At 45.9% G+C, this 13,235-nt stretch overlaps 4 protein-coding genes across 4 annotated transcripts; 1 reads left to right on the top strand and 3 right to left on the bottom strand.

Moving 5' to 3' along the window:
* Positions 1-347: 347 nt before the first annotated feature.
* Positions 348-839, bottom strand: GLAREA_07918 (TPR-like protein; the record flags this gene model as incomplete). The annotated part of the gene is made up of 1 exon (XM_008082605.1): positions 348-839. One exon carries the CDS (start codon positions 837-839, stop codon positions 348-350), a length of 492 nt encoding a protein of 163 aa, XP_008080796.1.
* Positions 840-952: 113 nt separating this feature from the next.
* GLAREA_07917 (TPR repeat protein) lies at positions 953-1,297 on the bottom strand (the record flags this gene model as incomplete). Its single annotated transcript, XM_008082604.1, has 1 exon — positions 953-1,297. The coding sequence occupies one exon, from the start codon at positions 1,295-1,297 to the stop codon at positions 953-955; it is 345 nt and encodes a 114-aa protein (XP_008080795.1).
* A 1,339-nt stretch (positions 1,298-2,636) lies between these two features.
* GLAREA_07916 (P-loop containing nucleoside triphosphate hydrolase) lies at positions 2,637-5,381 on the top strand (the record flags this gene model as incomplete). Its single annotated transcript, XM_008082603.1, has 1 exon — positions 2,637-5,381. One exon carries the CDS (start codon positions 2,637-2,639, stop codon positions 5,379-5,381), a length of 2,745 nt encoding a protein of 914 aa, XP_008080794.1.
* A 3,141-nt stretch (positions 5,382-8,522) lies between these two features.
* On the bottom strand, positions 8,523-8,930 carry GLAREA_07915 (uncharacterized protein; the record flags this gene model as incomplete). The annotated part of the gene is made up of 1 exon (XM_008082602.1): positions 8,523-8,930. The coding sequence occupies one exon, from the start codon at positions 8,928-8,930 to the stop codon at positions 8,523-8,525; it is 408 nt and encodes a 135-aa protein (XP_008080793.1).
* Positions 8,931-13,235: the final 4,305 nt, after the last annotated feature.

Genomic DNA, 13,235 nt, shown 5'->3' with positions numbered 1-13,235 from the left:
TGTGTTGTTTCTAGAGGTGTCGTCGGGAGTTTATGCCTTATTCAGCCTTACTCTCAAATTGCTCGTGTAATACAAACTCACCATAGTACTGCTGTTCCGCATGTTACTCCTAATTGAGATGCCTCCTTTGATAGCACTGTGAAACTGAATTAAAGTTGGTGCCCGATTTCATCGCAAGATACACACTTTTATTTTTGGCGCAAGGAGTCTGCGGTTATACAAAATGTAGCTTGTCGAATTTCCACAGTTTACAGTAGTGTAACTAGAGTTACTTACGGTATTATGGAAACTTTGATGTTCCAAGCTGTCACTGTGAAACATGCCGGCTATTATCAATTACCAACCACCTAGTCCGCCATTGACTTATTTGGATTTTCATATGCATTCGCAACGCTCACAGCTGCCACTCCATAGGAATCAGCAAATCTAAGTAAGAGTAAGCGCCGTGTAATGCTCTGGACCATAGCATGATCCGTCCCAAATAGAGACTGAAAGCCATACAGCGTCTTAGAATACACTTTTTCCGCTTCGTGCAAATCTCCTTGCTCTCGGTAGAGATCGCCAAGGTTCCAGAGAGTGTGCAATGCTGGTCGATATGTAGCTGCCTGCTCAACTCCAATGGTGCTGTCAAACCCTTGCAATGCGGATTTATATAACTCTTCTGCTTCGTCCCACTTGCCGAGACTTGCACGAAGCATGCCTAGATTGTTGACTGTGCCAAGAGTGTGCGAATGTTTCTCTCCCAGCGATAGTTTGCTCTCCTCGAGCACACGCTGGCACATTGCCTTAGCTTCAATCGATCTTTTCTGCTTATGATAAAAAGCGCTCAAGTGATTCATGGTCGATATCGTGGATACATGGTCGTTACCTAGCATCTTCTCTTTTCCTTCAAGCGCAAGTAAGTGCGTCTTTTCAGCTTCTTCGATCTTTTCCTGACTTTCATAGGTTACACTCAATAGGCAGAGAGTAGGCAGAGAGCGTTCAAAGTCAAAGGATCAGTTGAGCCGAGCGAATTTTCATATCCATGCAATACTTGTTGGCAAATTTCTTCCGCATCCACAAATCGACGCTGAGCAACATAAACGCCACAAAGTCTTTGACCGGTCATGAGAGTTGAGATATTCCATGTACCTAAACTTCGTCCCCAGTCCTGCAGTGCTCGCAAGAACAAATCTTCAGCCTCGTCCAATTTTCCCTGGTCATCGCATATAGTACCCAAATCGTGGACCACGGCGAGGATTGAAGGATGATCTGGTCCAAGCAATCTCTGTTTGCCTTCCAGTACGCGTCTGCACATAATTCTGCCTCAGCTAGCTTTTCGGTCCCCATGTACAGATTGTAGAGGTTTTCCATGGATTCTAAAGTCGATATGTACGTAGATCCCAAAGTTTTTTCTTTTCCCTTCAGCGCTCGCAAGTGCATTTTCTCTGCTTCATCAAATTTCTCCATGTTCACATATACAATGCCAAGATTGTTCATAATGTCAAGTCGGTTGATAGTCCGGCCCAAAGGTTTTCTCGTATCCTTGGAGGGCACGCAGATACAAACCTCCTGCTTCCGCTAGGTTGCTTAACTTCAGGTAGAGACTCCCCAGGTTATTGACTGTAGAGAGAGTGCGGTGATCGTCTTTTACGAGCAGATTCTCCTCTATTTTCAAGACCCGACGATGTAGGTTCTCTGCTTCAGACAATTAATCTTGATCCACGTAGAAAACAGCTAAATTACTGACGGCATTCACATTCGACAAGTGATTAGGACCCAGCGTCTCCTCATAACCTTCAATGGCTTGGCGATACATCATCTCTGCTTGATCCAGATTTCCTTGCATTGCGTAAATGATGCCAACGTGAAGAGCGGCATCTAGAGCTGATTACTGGTTCGACCTGCTAGCTCTCTTACTATGGAGTAGAATCTCCTGTGCTTCGGCCAGTCCTCTGTTTGTGTTCACCATCAAGGATATCAAGCCTTCCTTTATATGGTAAGATGCCATGGTTCTGACGCGGGTAGTGCGCGTGTAGAATCAGAATTGCGAAATAAAATCTGAGAGAGGGGAAAATAGATAGGTATGAAGTCATCACAGCGTCAAAATCTTTTATGGTTCTCTCTTTCCGGAAGTCCGGGTTCTTCTTTGGATTGAATGAGGAATACTGGTGGCAGTTTTGCTCAATTCATCTTGTGGTGGCTCAAAACTAAGACACGAAAGGGAAGAAATCCATCGTGAGGTATGACAGAACCGAGGGCCTGTGACAAAGATAACAGAACTTACAAGAGATTGCGAGACGTCGTTTTGCCAGATGAAACAATCGTCACTCGATGTTGGTAAAACATCAGGTAACGATTGGCCAACGGTCGTGTAGCCCCCGTGTAGGACATGCTTAGATTCTCCAGCCTGTACTATCGAAGACGCGCGCTTCGAGGAAGAACGTAAGAGCTCAATTGGGAAGACAAATGGACAGTTACCAAAAGTCAATGTTGACTCCTTTGGAAGTTCGGAAATACGGTGAGGCTGGAGCGCAGAAATAAGTCGCCGACTTTGCGGACTTGTCCGGACACGTGATATCCAGCACTCTTAGTTTTACTCCCACGACTCAACCCTGCGCAGATCAGTCACCCCCTGCAGAAGAGAAGGACGAAGCATGGATGACAACCCTTATCAACCTCCGCTGCCTCCCTTGGCCAGTCGAACGAGAAATAAGGCAATCCGCATTGTCGAACCAGACAGCGGGAGAGTGGTAATTCCAGTGGCAGTTCCTCGAATTTCATTGAGAAATCCTCACACATTGCCAGCATCAAACGGACACAACGTTATTCCAGCAACGCCAAAAATTACGACCGGTCCACGATCCAATGCCAAAAATCTACCACCTGACGTTCCTCCTCTTCAGCAGACAACTACGGGAAAACAGACACAAGAACCGCTTGCCGTAAAACCGCCCAAATCGATTCAGGTTGAGGTTGAGTCTGTTGCGGGAGATTTCGAGCATGCTTTCGATGTCTATGCTCGCCCTTTTGTTCCGCAAGCTCTTAGCTTCGTCAACACATTGCAAGGGCATGTACGAGAAACTCCTCCACTGAATACAATGCATTTCGAAAATTATTCCAAAGCGTATGTTGGCAAAGCCTTCCTACCTCAAATACCCGAACCTATCACTTCTCCACCATCCACCACGGTAAAGCCTATCCGCTCGCGCTATGAGGAGTATTTTCGATATCACTTGGAGGCAGAAATAGCGTCCCAGGAATTACAAAAGAATTCATACGCCATTTATGCAGCTTCTCCTTCCAAAATAATACGAGGTTCACTCGTCTCTTCACAGCAGACACAGCAATGCTTTGTTAGCTTTGAGGTTCCTGGTGTGCGAGAGAATAGCCCTTATATCGAGGAAGATGATGTGCTCGATGTTCGACAACTCCTTCATGGCCAACGCAGAGAAAGAGGCTGGACAGGCATAATCCATCAAGCACGGGTATTTAGCGTGCAAAGGAAGGATAAAGAAGTAATTCTTGCCATCACAGACCTCAACATGTCGCCCGCTCATAGTCCAATATTCAACATCCAATTTCCTGTCCAGGTACAGCGATACACTCCGATGAAAGAGGTCTTACCAATTATCCAGCAAGGCCTTGTTCTGTATGATGATCATTTGGCGGATGCTAGTCCCGATATCCCTCGTCATTGGCTTCAATCTATGCTTTTCCCCATAGAACAAGATGGAATGATGCAGACGAGATTGAATCCGGCTTCGTTTAATAGAGAGTTGTTCGACGACCAACTTAATCGGGAGCAGCAGTTGGCCGTCGAACGTATTAGTCTACAGAACTTTGGTACTCTTCCATACCTGATTTCCGGGCCACCAGGCACCGGGAAGACCAAGACTTTAGTAGAGATTGCTCTGCAACTTCTTTTCTACGACAACAACATATCTCACATTTTGGTATGCGCACCATCAGACCAAGCCGCAGACACGATAATTCAGCGCCTTGCTAAGCATCTAAAGCCACAAGAGATGTTGAGACTGAATAGACCTCCAAGAACTTTTACCGAGGTTCCTGAAGCTGTCTTGCCCTATTGTCATATTACTCACGGGCCGGAACAAAAGTTCTCCTTGCCGCCTTTTGAACAGCTTATGTGCTTCAAAATTGTTGTCACTACATGTAGAGATGCCTCGCTTCTTCTGTATTCACGGATGACTAATTACGACTTGTTTGCTGCTGAGTACGGCCTTCGCAAGACTATTCATCCGTCTGCGAAGCTCCCTAGAGTTGACCTACATTGGGGTGCTCTTCTCATTGACGAAGCAGCTCAAGCGACAGAACCGGAAGCTCTTCTTCCCCTTTCTGTTGTATCCCCACCTCGGGAATTTGTCTTGGTGCCGTTCATGCCATTGTTCGTAATGGTAGGAGATGAGTGCCAACTTGGTCCTCGAACATCACTTCCTTCTTCGCCATTAAAGAAATCACTTCTTGGACGACTCTTTGAACGTTCAGTTTATGCACAACATCCGCTAGCACGAAGTGAAACCGGGAAAGCGCCTCCTCCTCTGAGCAAAACGATGCTTCCGATACTCCGACCAGCATTTACAAATCTGATTCGCAATTACAGATCGCATCCTGCCATTCTTGCTGTCCCTTCTTCCTTGTTCTATTCGGACACATTGGAATCCGAGGCAGAAGACACAGGTCGTCTTGCTTCATGGCCAGAATGGAAAGGCAGAAAATGGCCAGTGTTGTTTGTAAGCAATAACTCGCCGGACGATCTAGAACTAGATGGCGGTGGTTGGTTTAATCGTGGTGAGGCACAGATTGCAGCTCAGTACGCATCTAGCCTCGTGGAGTCGGGTCTTGTTGAGCCGAAGGAGATTTGTATCATGAGCCCATTCAAGGCCCAGGTTGTTCGGTTGAGACAGGAGGTACGGAAAACAGATCGAAATTGGGATGTTAATATTGGCCCGACCGAGGCATATCAAGGTTTGGAGAAAGGAGTAGTGATTCTTTGTACCACAAGATCAAGACAACGCTTCGTCCAAAGAGACCAAAAGGCCGATTGGGGACTTATTGGCATGCCAAATAAAATGAATGTCGCACTCACACGAGCAAAGTTTGGGCTCATTGTCATCGGAAAGATAGATGTCTTGATGGAAGACCCGAATTGGAAAGCATTCATCCATTTCTGTGAAAGAAATGGGTTGATGGCTGGGGATATCGCGGGTGGTGCACGTCTTGAAGATAGCGGCGTGCTTACGAGATTGGAGAAGGTTCTCTTGGCTAGTGAAAATACAGAGGAAACTCAGGTTCTTGGTGGTGTAAATCAGGATGATGAGATGTGGATTTCTGAACAACATGCGACTTTGAAAATGTCTGAAAATGGTAACTGTGTGTAACTTGGGTTTCTGGGATATATTTAGGGAGTTGGATACCCCTTGCCGCGCTGAATATTTACCAGGATTTTATATGAAATATTGGTTAACAGTTACTGTATTATTTGTCAGTCCAGCCGAGCGTACACTGTGATCTAAGATCTTATTTTCTCTTGTGACGCTACAGGGGAAGTAAAAATCAGCAGCTTAAAATGCCGAAGTCATGACAGTAGCTCTAGTGTAGTTTTGAGGGTTGTGTAACTCTGGAAGTCATTACGAAATTCGACTTTCTAAATTTTCGAATATTTTAGATAAATACCTATGTCTGTCCAAACCTGTGATTGCGTCGTTTTTAGTAATTTTTAAGAATCAAATAAGATAATTATAAAACTAGAACACTTGTAGATCGCCTAACGGACAATTTCTACACGTCTCAATATTATACACTCTTCTTATAATACTACTTATAGGCCTATCTACCTTACTAACATGAAGTAAATCGCATTCTATATCTTATATAACCAAACAACTACTCAACTATCAAAAATCCTCTTCTCTATTCCAAGTCACATATATTGTAAGTCTATCACGTGTCGTTTCCCCCGCAGAAGCCAATCCCAATCAGCCGGAATTTTGTTGCACGTCGCCGAATGAGATAACGTCACTCGTGACGTGTTTCGGCGTCCGTACTTCGTCATCGGTTGTCTTACCGTGTGAGATCACGTGTTTGAAGAATAGGAGAGTCATAGGGAAATCATGATAATAACATGTGGCTAGAGTGTAGCAACGAAATGTATCTTAGCGATAAAGTAGTTAGAATGACATTTATAGATTTAAAAAAAGATGAGGGACGCATTTCGCGGGGTTATTCCGAATTGAATACACTAAACAAGAGAAACTATTAAAGATCAGTAATCCTCTTTTTACCCTTCAAACCACCACTTCCCTCTCAAACCAAGGCCATTCCCACGCTTAAGCAAAATCCAAAAGAAAAACACAAATAACATCTTCTGACTAAATTCTAGCTCCGGTATATCTCCTTCCCGAACGGTATATTGATAGGCTGCTGGTTGTCAATGTTTGTCACAAGCCAAAATCCCAAACCCGGTTTCTTTTACGACCCAAAAACCCCCATTCTGAAATCGCATTCTCGATCCCGATCTTACGACGCCGAGATCCCATCCCCCTCCTACACCGAGGGCCATCTTCGGGAAACCCAGCTTTACCTACCGCATCAAGCTAATCGCTAGAACAAGACGCTACCTATCGCAAAACGCAAGATCCCGCCGCATATCTCGCGATGCGTCGAGAGTTTCAAGAGGGTAGTATACTTCTGTACCTGTATTTTGCGCGGCTAGACGCCGTATGCGAGGTGCTAGTATGCTCATGGGATTGATGGTTTGGGTTGTGATTGGTGGGACCGAGAATGTCATATTTTCTAGGTTTTGGTAGTCTGGGGGTTGTTGTTTTGTTTAGGAGAGCAGAGATGGAATGAAGTTAGTGATCAAAACTGGAGTAACGGATCGTGTGTACATGAGGGGAAACCAAAACACAACAACAACTAAAAGCCATATTCCCATCCGACTAGTCCCCCAAAATCAAGAAATCAGCGATAAACATGCAACAATAGCTAAAACGTCTTCCAACCAAAACCCAAACCTCGGAAAATATCCACCCAACTCACAACCGTATTACATGACATGACCAATAACACAAGACACGCAGCACAATGCAGTCATACACGTTCTGATCGACAACCCACACAATCGCATCCGCATCCCCATCGAAAAGTCCTCACATTCCCATCGGGATCGGAAAAAAAAGGGTATCTCGGGTTCGGCGTTTGCTACTACACCTTGTACATTATTCTCATCCACTTATTCCTTACAACCCTACCCTAAAGAAAGAATCACGAACTACATCTCCTAGCCCAAAACCCATCCACCAACTAATAAGAACAGCCGGGACCATTTATCTATCTTCCCACTGGCGTAGCCAGGACACTACGGTAGAGCTCTAGTCTCATCTGCTCCTCAGTTCGCCGACGCGGAGTTAAGACGAGATACAATACTGTCAGTACCTTTTTCTTTTAAAGGTGGGGTTCTTTAAAGGGGGAGGGGAGATACGAATGCGATGAGCGTGACACGAATGCGATTGTTTTGAGAGACAGATGCGGTGGGTATTTTCTGGTTAGTTTAGCTGTAGGAGAGGGGTGTTTCCTTTGGATTGGTGGTTAAAATGCGGTCGTGTTATGTAAGTAGGTATTTGAGCAAGTGGGTCGTGATAACTGGAGATGGTCAAAATTTGTTGTCTTCGCATTAAAGGAAGACAGATATGATGACGATTTTTGAGATTTCATGTTCGCAAAGTCACATAAAACAATAAAAAATTACTTTCATGAATCTCATCATCTCATTTCTCTCAATAATAACTAACAATGGGTATAAGAACATTCGTAAAAGTTAAAAGCAAAAATCCCACCCCGCTGAAATCTCCCCTCCACCTTCGGCTCAATTATCCTCACCCCCCGGTCTCACTTCCCTCGTAAAAAGTAGCAATCCGTATCAAACAGTTTGAAACCCGTCGAGCATAATACAATTAAAACCTGCTCATAAGCATCCCATAATACATTTTTCGCATGAAAAAAAAAAAGGTCCTGTAAGCAAGATTCTTGGTCAAGCCACGCCAAGAATCAAGGAAATTCGCCGGCTGCAACATCTTGTTCGAGCCAAAACCCCTCAGTTTTCATCGTGTGACGCAAATGAAGCCGAATGCGACACTGCTGTACACGGCCAACCGGTCCAATTAATGGATTGAGACTTGGTGTTGTGGCGAGAGCTGAATGGGTGGCGATGCGTGGCTGCATGAAGCCTGTAGAGTTCTGGTTTGATTGGAGGAGTATCAATTCCACAGCTGTCGAGGTGCAGAATGTACCGGCTTGCGATGCGTCGCAAGTGGATAATCCGATGCGACATGGACTTTGTTCGGGGTGACAATGTCAAATTGCCATGCCATGGGATGATGGTGATTTCCATGGCGCCATATTTGGTTGTTGATTTTATTTTCGTCAAATTGTTATCGTCTGAAGTTGCGTGTAGTTGTTCCAAGCCAATGCATCTCGCATTGCACAGTAGATATATTTGATTCCAAAGTTTCGAGGTCTCTTCAAGCGTATCCGACCATGCGTGCACAGCGTTCACAGTAGTATAGATTATGTCCGAATCGTACCATTCCACTTGCAACGGCATCTTCACTGTTGACCCTCCTCAATTCGCCTCCATGGGTAGGAGAAACCACCGTCTCGACACATTTGGCGCATCGTGAGCAGCGAAGAGTCTCTACTCGAGGGGCGGATTGACGGGAGTCTAAGGAAGCGCGAGCGTATGGATCGGAGTAGTATGAGGACGAAGCGGAGGAGGATTCGGAGGAAGTTGATGATCGATCAGAGTAGCCGGTGGTAGTGTGTGGTTGTGGGCGATGCAGACGCTGAGAAGAGGACGAGGAGGAGGATGAGGAAGATCGTGAGCTGGACTTTTGCTCTGCTTGGAGTTGGTAATGTCTGGGAGAAGACATGTTGTGAGGATGGACCGAGTATTGGAGCATATAGTAGGAAGGGAACTAATATAGGTGCTCTGCCAATTCGATGTTGAGGGTATTGAGTGTGCTCTGGAAGACAATGTGATGGTTGAAGACTGATATCTTCTCACCACAGACAATTACCAAGTTCTTGCCTTGATGTGCAGTATGTTGGTGCAGAACGCGTGGTACTTTGTTGGCGCTGGCGGTGCACTGGCGTGGTCAAGTATTCTCGAAATGCACTTGCGGACAGGTTCGAAGCGGGGCAGCGAATTAGGGCGTCTGAATCACCGATGGCCTTTTCAAAAATCGATCTCTGCGCCTTTGGCTGCCAAGCAAGCGCTGGTCGGGGGGACTGGGCGGGCGAGTCGGGGATCACTACCGGATATAGGCGTTACGGGCCTTGTCGAGCAGGACAGGATGAGCTGGATGTGAATGCTCTCTCTGACTTCTCGACAACGTGTAGTGTTGGTCGGCGATGAGATATAACTTGATATATAACTTTGTCGACACAATTGATGCAACGAGTTATGCCAGTTTCTGCAGTGAGGCGATAATGGTGAAAAATAGTAACAGTGGAGGCGGAAGGGTGCAGTCGTGTATGGCTATATGTATGTGATGGCGGCTGTGTATGTGTGTATATTATTTCAAGAAACAGATGGTACAGATAATGTTGCAGTGCAGCTGGTGTTCCAAGATATTTCAATTAACAATTCTCAATTTAGAAAACGAAATCAAATTTGCGTCCGGCCAAGGGAAACGGTTCGTTATATGTTTCTTCCCACCTAGTCCATCTCCTCTCTTACTCCGAGACACGCCTCGAAGACGCGCACTACTACCGGCTGCAACGGACACTGCAGAAGTACGAGCATCGTCTTGGGAAAATTCACGCACGCACGCACGCAGCCACCAAGACCTCCGTAACCTAAAGCTAGATTTCATGAGCTACAGTAGGTTACTGTACCAATGAGAGTTCAAGATCCGTCTCGACACCATCCAAGCCTTTTGGGTCTTGACCGTAAAAAGCTACCACCACCTCCTCCATGTATCGTAATAGCCCTCTTGTCCGACGAACCAGCGCTCATGGCTACGAAACCAAGGGCACACGGCATCTCGAACGTCTTCATTCGCTGTGGCCAAGCGTGTTATTCGTACGGACAAGAAGCTCCAAGCTACTGCCGAATCGCCACAAGATCTATCCGAATCTGAATGGCATCTTAGTGACATCTCAACACGCACAACATATCCCCTATCAGTGACTTCCTGTTGATCGCGGTTGCGAATTCCGTGCTACTCTTACACACGGTCATGCCTTCCACGAATCCACGGCGGTGCTGCTCGCTGACTACGAAGCAATGCGGTCCCATCCAATGCACGAGTTACCTCACCTCACTCATCCGCAGGTTGCGTGGGACGGCGATGAGTGGACCAGCGGATGGTCGACGGAGCGAAACATCCCCTTCTTGGCTTCGAGAACCTCTCAATTCTCGGCTTCTTGGAGTTTGCGGAGTGGAAAATTCGGAGAAAGGGTCTTGAAACCCACAACTTCTCACGTGGAGGAGACGCACAATTTCATCAGTGGGAAGATCGGTCCACATGCCTGGTCAAAGGATCTGCAAATTGGTCGACGACAAGATCGAGAATGGAGATATGCCCTTGCGGTGCATTTCACGCGTGTCATTACAAACATTACAATTACTCTTTTGCAATGATACTCAATATCATTTGGAGCCTAACACATCTTCAATGGGACCTACACGCGGCATGCTGAGGCTATGCACCCGGCGTAGTCACATTACGTCCATACCCGTCCCTCTTACTCTGCATGCTCGAGCATATCTCAGACAACAATTTTGTCCTCGATGATACCCAAGAAGGATAATATCTTCATGCGACATTTACTGTGCAGTTACAGTAATTAACGGCAAGATCAACCCGGCTTTGATCCAGTGTGACTGTGCTGGTGAGTGAGTCCTGCCTGTACCGTGCCGTGTTCGGCTTCGTTGGAGCAGAAAAGTCCGACGCTGACTCCGGTGCTGACTCCGTTGTGGGTCCTAAACGCAAGATCCCCACATGTCTGCAATTCTTCGATCTTCCACTCTGCCGTCTGAGCACAAAAATGATATTCTGATCGCATTATCCTATTCATCAGTATATCTTCAAGTTGTTTAACCTGACACGCGTACGACTGTACTTCGACGCAAGATAAGAAACCAAACAGTTCCATCAGTGTTCTAGACCGGAAATCGGAATGAAAAACTTTAATTTTGTGAGGTTTTCTAGAATTGGAATCTCCTCCGGACCCTTGATTTTATTGAAACGGGGAGTATGCAGGAAAACCCGCGCCGAGGCCGAGGTATATGTTTGGGTTGATGGCTAGATTTGTTGTGGAAATAGTGCCAAGAGCAGAGAAACTTATCAAAGATTCGAGATTATTGAGTTTGATTCATTGACCCTTGCTTGAAGACAGCACACTGCTAACACACAACGCAACACAACACAATAACAACCCCTCAGCAATCCCCCTCTCAACCATCAAACTACCATCCTCTCCACAAATACATCAACTTCACACTCTTATCTTCCAAATAATTCACAGCCCAAGTCGCAAAACTCCTCACTAGCCTCAAGATCGCCAGCTAAACTCCCTAGCGCCAGATCTCCATTCCCCTCCCGCAGCCCTTAAAGATCGTGAACCGGCGCGCTGGGTCCTCGCTACCAGTACGTCATGGGTTGTTGGTCTGCCTTATCGTATTGAAATATTTCGGAGTGCGAGGTGTTCTAGAATTGGGTGCTGAAAATCGGTAGTAAGGTGGTGTGTGGTTTCGGCGTCTTGGTATATGCAGAGGATGCTGTTTGGAGAATCCCTTAGAAGGAGATGGATGGAGATTGAACTGTCCAATATGACTAGATGAAACCAAGATCCTAAACTCACCGTGTTCTCGAACAAACTCCTATTTTCAACTCACCATCACCATTTATCCCTCTCACCAACTCATTCCGCAATCCACCTCAAAACCTCACAACAACCTAGCTCATCTCATCCCAAAGACAAATACAAATACCACGAAATGCAACTCATATCCCCTCGTCATCCCACAAGCTCAACCAACCTAGCTCATTCAAGATCTAGCAGATCTACGATTCCCGAGTTCAGGTCGTTCCCGTAGCGACGGGTCTTACCAGAGAATGTGATATACGGTTGAGTTAATCTGCCGTGATAGGTGGATTTTGAGTATTGTGGTTTTTTTGTTGTGATTATTACACGCGTCATTTAGGATGAGATTGTTTGGTTGGTTGTGCTGAGCTTCCTGAGGCAGATGTTACAAGATCACTGACATTTTCAGTTTGAACTAATCTCACAATGTTAGCATAATCTCATCATGTCATGCGGATGATTTTACGTCGACTACTATCAAGACATACAAAAAAGAAAACCGAATACAACTAATCTTCCGCCAGTATGTTGCAGTCCGGACAAGACACTAATAATGTAAGGTAAAACAACGATATGCTGCCAACAGTTCCACATTCAATTAACAGGTTGAGTAAACATACAGAATCTTCTCTGGGGAAAAAAATCTAAGAAAAGGAATGTCAAGAATCAATTTTCCAACCTCAGAAATCATCTCAGTCTCACAACACGCTTCCGTTCCTTCCCACCACATCAAATCCCACGCTGCAACCAAAACACCGACCATAAAACCCCCCAAACACACATCTTCATATCCATATCCTCAACCTCTACCAAAGTGCGCTGCCAGACCATCGTCTCGCTTAAAAACCGCGCGCCCTCGGACGAAAGGCACAACTCAATACCCGGCATTCTCGGAGACGAGCCTCGACGTGCAACAAAGCCATCTCGACGAATTCTCCGATTCGAGGTTGCGTGCTGGGAAATATATGGATTGGGGGTCTTTGGAGCGGGAGGATGTGGGAGTGGATTTGGTTTTGGGTGGGGGGGGATGGATAATATAGGAGGGTTGGAGTTGGTGAGATTTGCGTTGTGCGGATAAGTAGAGGAGGTGGGTTGGATGGGGAGGAGTGGTGGGGTGGTGGTGCAGTTGTGGATGGAGTGGGTTTGGGAGGGAGGTGGAGGTTATCAGGAGTTGGTTTTGAAGGTTTGATGTCTTGATGTCACGGCTTTGATTTTGCATGCAGCTATTGTGGTTGAAAGTGTGTGGGAATGCCTATTCCAGGAGGGATGTGTTTTGAAGGCGAGTTTGAATGAAGTTATAGGTTGTATTTACTCGACACCTGTCTGTTAACTCACCGTGGTGATGTGACAATTGGAAACATAGA

Source organism: Glarea lozoyensis (genome assembly GCF_000409485.1).
Source record: "Glarea lozoyensis ATCC 20868 chromosome Unknown GLAREA16, whole genome shotgun sequence".
NCBI lineage: Eukaryota > Fungi > Ascomycota > Leotiomycetes > Helotiales > Helotiaceae > Glarea > Glarea lozoyensis.
This window is presented reverse-complemented; position numbering and strand designations above follow the sequence as displayed.